A 7,883-nucleotide genomic window follows, 5' to 3' on the forward strand; every position below is an offset into this window, starting at 1 on the left:
TAATGTAATTGTTCTTAAAAGCTTCTTAATTGCTTTTACTGTACACAGAAGTTACAGATACCACAGTTTAGGCATACATATGGATAGAAAAATAGATAACGTTTTTCTGCAGATGCTTTGTGGATCTGTTAGAAAGTATAAATGAACAAAGACTAATCATTTTAAAATGACAGTCTTTGCAGAAAGATACATCTGGTAGTTCGGGAGTTTGCATGGTTGTTAGTTCAGTGAGCTGAGAGTATTAGTACTGATGTGTCCTGTAGAGATTGCTTCATAATAATTTTTAAACAGAGTTAAAATCCTCCATTGTATGTTCTCTCTGTAGATGAAAATGGTTGGCTTAAATGAAATGTATATCCTTTGTTTAAAAACTAGGATTTGAAGCCACAGGCATTCAGAAATGCTTATGATATTCCTCGTCGCAGTCTTCTAGATCAGCTAACTAGAATGAGAACCAATCTGCTGAAAACACACAAGCTTATCCTTGGACAGGATGAAGGTAAATAGCTACCTTTCTCTTGCTAATAGTGAATAAATACACTGGGGTTATGCTGAAGTGAGTCGCTGTGCTCCAGACATGTCTGTCTGTGCATCGTGTGCTGGGTCACTCGGATGCTGTTTAGAACGCCTGTCTTCTTGCTGGGGAGTGGATTCAAAAGGGGCTACTTCAGCCTTTACCCTGGAGGAGAATTCAGTGCTTGCTTTAAATTTTAAACACAGGCTTCAAGGAGAGCTCTGTGGCAGAATTTTGTTTTTCTTTTGTTTTTTTTTTGTGACAGTGCCTGAGGCCGGGATGGGCATGTTATTTCTAATTTGCCTACAGCAAAGCTCGTGCCCACAGTGCTTCACGGTGGGGGCTGATAAGGATGAGGTTGGGATAAAAGTTGGTTGAATGATTTCTCTTCATCCCTTCTGTCCAAATCAAGTAATAAATGTAGCTCTTTGATAGCCTTATCACTCCTAGTGCTCCATATCAGTCTTCAGCCCCATAGCGGCACATCAGAACATAAGGGTTAATGCTAGTAATCTAAAATGTATATGTTCTTTACATCATCTTGGTCTTAAAATAGACTAAGTAACGCTGTGTTGTTCCATTGCAGACTGCCTTCACAGTGTTCCTGTTGCTCAAATGGGAAATTACCAGGAATACCTGAAGATGATGCCTTCTCCCCTTCGGGAGATTGATCCAGACCAACCGAAAAGGCTTCATACATTTGGCAATCCTTTCAAACAGGATAAGAAGGTAGGAGGAACAACATTCCTGCTTTATTTTTGGTTATTTTTTTACCAGTACATGATAGGGCAGGCTCCGTAACATTTTCAGACAGGTCAGTGGAGAGTGGAGTTATTCCTCCAACTTCAGAACCATTCTCATTCTTGAAGTATGTTGTCTGAGAGAATTGGATACAAAGGCTCATGTTGCTTTTGTTGTAAATGCTTTCCGTTCTAAGCTGGTCTACATTTGAAATACTGCACTTTATATTAGACATGTCTGCGTTGTGTTTTCAGATAGCTACAAGGAGTAGTAAAAGCCAGCTGAGTTGAGGAGGCTTACCCTAGTTATATCCGTGGAAAATCTCTGTTTCAAATAGAACTTTCTGGTCTCTCTTTTCAGGGTATGATGATTGATGAAGCAGATGAATTTGTTGCTGGGCCTCAGAACAAAATTAAGCGTCCAGGAGACCCCCACACTCCAGCATCGCTAAAGAGAAGGCGCAGTATGTCGCCACTGTTGAGAAGACCACAGTCACCACCTGTTATAACTAATCATGTTGGTGGAAAAGGACCACCCTCTGCTTCAGGATCACCATCTTATCCTAACCTCAAAGCCATCCCAGGTCACAAAGGTACGCTGAACTGCAGTTCAGAACCCTGCCTGGGTTACAGATAAAAGTACCGGTGCAAGAAACCATTGGCTACCTAAAGGAGTTTGTAAAAGGAGGAGAAGGGTTATGTCATTATTTTTACAAGTGTTTTAATTAATTTCAGTGAGAAGATTGTAGTTTCTCCTCTGTTAGTCTAAACAAGTGGGCTATTACTAGAGCTGGTCAAAATCTTTTTGTTAAAGCAGTTTTGATGAAAAATAAATTTGTTTTTGATTAAAAATTTGGTGCAGGAAAATTTCTAATTGAAAATCAACTTTTTTCAGTTAAATTTGTGGTTTAATTTTTTCATTTAAAAAAAACAGAACTCATAGGAAACTTGGATGACAACTAAACAAATGAAAAACGATATTTTTCTTCCTGCTTTATCGTTTCTGCTGAGCATGCTGAGACAGAAGAAAACTGCTTGCTGTCTTTCTAAAAGACATGCTCTAGTTTAGCCAGAAGTTATGAGCTTGATACAGGAATTACTGTGAAATTATATGGCCTATGTTTTATAGGGGGGCAGACTAGTTTATAATAGACCCTTTTGGTCATAAAATATATGAATGTTGGTGACATTCCAAGTATACTTAGATTGGGAAACCTCAGAATGGCCCGGTCTGTTCTTTTGACATCAGGTGGCTACTGATTTGTTTATTGGGGGTTCCTTCTTTCCTGACATCTAAGATCTGAAGATGGAAAGTACAATTTAAAGTTTGATACCTTTGTAATGGTGCCAAGGTGTTATTGTGATACATTAGCTTGCAGATCATTACTCAGTAGAGATGATTTCTGAGGCATTGATTTGAGGAAAGACTAAAATGATATGTGCACGCTCGGCTAAATGACTCCTAAAGGGAAGGAGGAACAAATCACCAAGAAGAGTGTAAACAGCAAATAGGGGGAGGAATACTTTTATGGAGATAAAATTGGGTGCTCTGGGCTGGGACCGTGGGGTTCAGAGGGTGCAGGGGATTGGGGTGTGCAGAGGGCTCAGGCTCTGGGCGATGCTTACCTCAGGCAGCTCCTGGAAGCAGTGGCATGTGGCCAGGCAGCTCTCTGTGCTGCAGGCACCATCCCTGCAGCTCCCAGAGGCAGCGGCGTGCACCAACCCCACCCCACCCCGCCCCCGCCCCCGGGCCCCTATACGGAGGCATGGCACCAGCCATGTCCTATCTGCAGGTGCCACTCCTGCAGCTCCCATAGGCCACAATTCCCGGCCAGTGGGAACTGCAGTGGGCAGCGTGCCGAGAACCCCCTGGCTGCCAGGAGCCACACGGCAAGCCCCCGATCCTGCTCCCCAGCTGAGCGGAGCAGGACAAGCCCCCATCCCCGCTCCCCAGCTGGAGTAGTGGAGCAGGACAAGCCCCTGACTCTGCTCCCCAGAGGGAGCTTGAGGGCCGGACATGGCCTGCAGGCCGTACTTTGCCCATCACTGTGCTAGATGCAGTACAAACAGAACCAAAAATGGCCCCTGCCCCAGAGAGCTTAAAGTCTTGATTTGGGGGCGGGAGGGGGCACTTCTTGAGAGCAAGGAATAGAGAGATTATTTTAGCTCTATATTTGGCACTGGTACAACCATTGCTGGAATATTATGTCCAGTTCTGGTGCCTACAATTCAAGCTGGCCAGTGTGCTGTACATTCACACCTTGTTTTCCTCACCCTTACTAGCCATGTAGACAAACTCCCAGTCTTTTAAAGGACAATGCTGGGACAATGTGGGGACAGTGCTGCGCTGTGAAGGAAATAAGACGAGATGACCAAAGAGGTCCTTTCCATTTCTTGTTTTAAATGCTATCTCCTGTAGATGCTTTTAATGCTAGAGTTATGGACTGATTATGATGCATAATTTAACTTGCAGATGCCAACAGCAGTGTAGTTCAAGATGCTAATGGAGGGAAGAAGGCTGAAAATTGTCAGTCACTGGACAAACAGATCGACGGATTGTCTATACAAATGGTTCCATCAGTTCCTGCTGCTATGGTGGATGATGATCTGCTACGAAATGACTTGGACTCTTTGCCTGATGAATTCAATTGCTTAAGTGAAGATGGATTGGATCATAAATCTGCTACCAATGCACTTGTTAGAGGACCTCTAAATTACAGCATGCCTGTTGATGACCAAAAAATGGTACTGGAGTCTACCTCTGGGACTGTGCCAGACTCATTGCAAATAACACCTACTATGTTGGAAGGAAACAATGCTGATATCAAAATAAAAGTGATGAAGGAGGTTCGCAAGCCTGGAAGAAGTAAGTATCAAATGTCTATCTTGGTATGGCCTACTTAAAAAATACAGTTCATTACTTCAGATTACATACAGTTTTATACCCTTAGATTTGGAATTGCTGCATATTCGGTGATTTGGGGGGTGGGGGGTCTTTCTTGGACTGTTGGATAAATGAATTGGGGTGTAAGAGTGGTAGTGGTGGAGAAAACACTTCACAACATTGTTGGACGTTGAATGTAATTTAATGGGAGCAGAACACTTAAGGTGCAGCACCTTTAAAGTATACCATTTTATCTCGCACTAATTACGTTTTTGAAAATATGTAATTCCACATCTAAGACATACTTCAAGAAGAAGAATGGTTATTTGAACATATGAAGTCTGATATTTTATTGTGCTATGCTACACTTGTGATGTACGATGTGCTTTTGCTGCAATATGTCCCATGTCCTTCAGCCTTCTGTCCCAAAAGGGAAGGCATATGTAACTAGCACATGTTTTGGAATGTTCCATAATTGGAACCTTACAGCTGATGGTGAAGTGAAGTGCCTTTTTTTTTTTTTTTTTTAATAATTAAACATGAAAGACTTTAAGATCATTAATGGAGAACATAGATAGACTTAAAAAGAGGTGATTTAAGTCTTACAAATCTACTAGGACCTGAGTTCACAGTTCTGCTTCCAAAAAAAAATTTAGTGATATCTCCCAACACCAAAATCCTCTGAGGAAAAGCAACTCTGTCCTCTCCTTTTGATGACTGTGGTTATGCCATCCTTGCAGGACAAAAACAGCTCCAGAGCTTATGTCTTGGAGGTAAAAACACTTGAATAGTATATTTGAAGTTAACAGTAGAACTTCACTGATCAGCGTATCTTACGATTCACACACACTCATACTCTTCCCACTTCTCAAAGATTGAATAGCAGCATGCTGCTGTAGTTGATTAAAAATTAATTCTCCAAATTATGCTACAGAACCTTTTACTAATATGTTGAGAATTATGATATAATCCAGTAATTTTAAAATAACAGAGGACTCTTTAATGCAGTATTCTTGGGTTTTGGTGATTGTTTACTAATTTCTCAAACTGAGGATTTTTCAATGGGTCTTTTTGTCACTTACGCAAATTGAGGTTTCTGCAACATAAGTTACACACACTTATTCTGTTAGTGATGTAAGATCTTAAGCAACCTTTTGTTTTTAAAAGCATGTCAGTTCATCTTTAACATATAAAATAAATTGCACCTGAGTAGCTGAGTGAGGGTTTTCTTTGCTTCCTGTTTGGTAGAGGATGCCAGTCTAATCATATTATCAAATCTGCATACGGTAAATGGGGACTTAAATTAAAAGCATATATTAATAGATGACAAATCTTCTGCCAAAGCTGCTTACCTTTAGAGTTCATGAATCACTCGTGAAAGTGAAAAGACCAGTAGCAATGGCTTAAACCAGTCATGGGTCAGGTTGGTGGGCTGTAGAAATCTGTTTACTTGTGACTCTGCCAATGCACCCTGGTCCCAATGTGTAATTCCTCTGCTGTTCTAGTCCTGGATCTGTTAATCATGCCAGCATACTTAGCTTTGTAATATGAGTAAATAGTAGGGAAGATGAGACCACTGCCTTTGGTTTCACTTCTGATCTAATCTAGCTGCTACACAGTGCTGCCATGTGATCTTCGTGCAATGGCTAAAATAGCTTTAATAAATTTTGGTTAAGTGGCAAATGTTTCCTAAATCGAGAACCTTTGGAAGGAAGTATCTTAACTTGCCTTCACAAGTCCAATCTTAAACATGCTCCCAGAGATGGCTTTCCCAGCATAGAGTGAAGCTCATTGACAGTTTGGCATATGTGCACAGTTTGTGGTGGATAAAGTGAGAACAGGCTAGTTTACTGCAGAATCCTACTTTTTCTAGTGACCTTTAATGGAATTCAGCTTCCCAGGTGCAGCATTGAAGTCAACCAGTACTTCAGTAGCTTTTAAATTCTTGCTATCAGACACTTTCTGCACACAAAATAGCGTTCTGTCTTTAGTCTTGCATATATTTTCAGACATAGCAGAAGTGCAAAATTACGATCTTAATTTCTTCTCTTGGATGATGATCTTTATTGAAGCCACATTTGAAAGATTAGTTTCTTAAATCTGCACTCTTGACTGACAAAACTGTTTGGATTATTTTAGATTACGAAAAAATCTTCGCTCTTCTTGAGGAAGTGCAAGGACCTATGGAAATTCAGAAATATTTCATTGAATTTGCTATCAAGGAAGCAGCAAGGTTTGTATAGAGACTGCAAATAAATATAAAACCCAGATTACATTTTTTTATTGCAATCTTGAACGTGGCAGTAAAATCAAAACTTCCCCAAGAATATTATCTTGTTTTTTTTCTATTCCAAAATATTGGTCATTTAATGAACTTTGTTATTAGCAAATAAGTAACTCCATAAGAAATGTTGACAGATTGTTGTCTTGATTTACCATAGCTCTGTAGTGTTGTAGATTTTTAAAATGTAGAAGTGGGTCCTTGAAGAGACCAGATTTGAGTTTGGACCCATCTCTAATTTAAAGTACTATAACGAAGTCAGAAATATACAAAAGATCTCTGACTGAAGATGTAGAGAAGCTCTGGAAATGTGATTTGTATGTTGAATGGATGACTAATATGAAAGTCACTTTATTTTGGAGGGAAAAAATTAATATGAGCTAAACCAACATTAAATTACTCCCCCTCTCTTTCTTAGGTTTAAAAAACGGGTCTTAATACAACACTTAGAGAGAATACTAGAGGAAATAGAGTTCAGCAGTCTACCCAACAGAGTTAATCATGTCAACAGTAGATAACAGCGTGTCAGCAAGATACATACGGATCAGGGATGAGTTTGCTGTGCCACAGAAGAATGAAGAAAGATGTGGCTGATGCCCTCACCATCTTGGCAGTCAAGTGATTTTACTGTCAGAGTCTGAGAAGAAGCAGTGGAGCTTTAACTTTAAGAACCTCTGTCGGCAGAAGCTGGGCTGTAACCTTAAGGATTTGCTATGAAAGGTGTGGCTTTTTTCCTGTGGAGGGTGCTATTCGCTCAACAGGCTGAAGAAAATAACCTTTGCTGCCCCTCCTGCAGGTGATGAGAATTTACTCATTTGAACATTGTCTTTATAGACATTTACGTGCTGTAGGCAGCAGGTTGCATTAAAAATGGGGCCTGTCAATCATGCACACTGTCTGCACTCTTTGGAAAGATCCTGTGTGTTCAGAAAACCTCCCAAAAACACCCATGTGGTAATATTGCATGTTGCCACGACAGAGACAAGGGTCTTGTTCCCAGGAACTGATAGCCATGCCTATAAACTTGAGTTTCAGTGTAGATTGAATCAGAGTAAAGAAACTGCTATTCTGTGTTAATGAAAGCTAAAAACAGCCCTGTGACTGTTACCACGTGATGGTCACTAACAATCTACCTCAGACTCTCTTCTGTTTTGTCTACAGACATTATGAAAGTGCACCTGAGGCTTCCCAGGTCCCCGACTTCAGTTCTCTTTCATCCTGTGAGGAGGACGGAGATTCTTCAGGTGGCCTTGGCACACGCTGTGCTTTGGAAGCACTAAAAGGAAACGCTTTTAAAACGTGTATTTTAATGTTCATACAAAAGAGATTATTTTGAACAGTATTGTTACCAGATCACTAATTTGATATTTTAACTGTATAAAAAGAATTTTTGGAACACGTGTATATATATATATGTATATATATATATATATATAAAATAAACCATTTATTAATTTTTAATAA

General features: G+C 40.1%; 1 protein-coding gene across 4 annotated transcripts in view; it reads left to right on the forward strand.

Moving 5' to 3' along the window:
* Window positions 1-7,883, forward strand: part of LOC127056504 (integrator complex subunit 6-like) — a 55,945-nt gene extending 48,062 nt beyond the window's left edge. For 2 of the 4 annotated variants that reach the window (XR_007775835.1, XR_007775833.1), the window contains 7 exons: window positions 376-499; window positions 1,101-1,243; window positions 1,616-1,847; window positions 3,728-4,120; window positions 6,278-6,371; window positions 6,838-7,215; window positions 7,581-7,883. Coding sequence is in view for 1 of the 4 variants with exons in the window: in XM_050964406.1 (XP_050820363.1) it covers window positions 376-499; window positions 1,101-1,243; window positions 1,616-1,847; window positions 3,728-4,120; window positions 6,278-6,371; window positions 6,838-6,937 (1,086 nt within the window). In the remaining 3 variants the exon portion in view is untranslated. Of the gene's footprint in view, window positions 1-375; window positions 500-1,100; window positions 1,244-1,615; window positions 1,848-3,727; window positions 4,121-6,277; window positions 6,372-6,837 lie in introns of all 4 variants that reach the window. The other 2 variants (XR_007775834.1, XM_050964406.1) reach the window with 2 other exon arrangements.

Source organism: Gopherus flavomarginatus, chromosome 8, assembly GCF_025201925.1.
Source record: "Gopherus flavomarginatus isolate rGopFla2 chromosome 8, rGopFla2.mat.asm, whole genome shotgun sequence".
NCBI lineage: Eukaryota > Metazoa > Chordata > Testudines > Testudinidae > Gopherus > Gopherus flavomarginatus.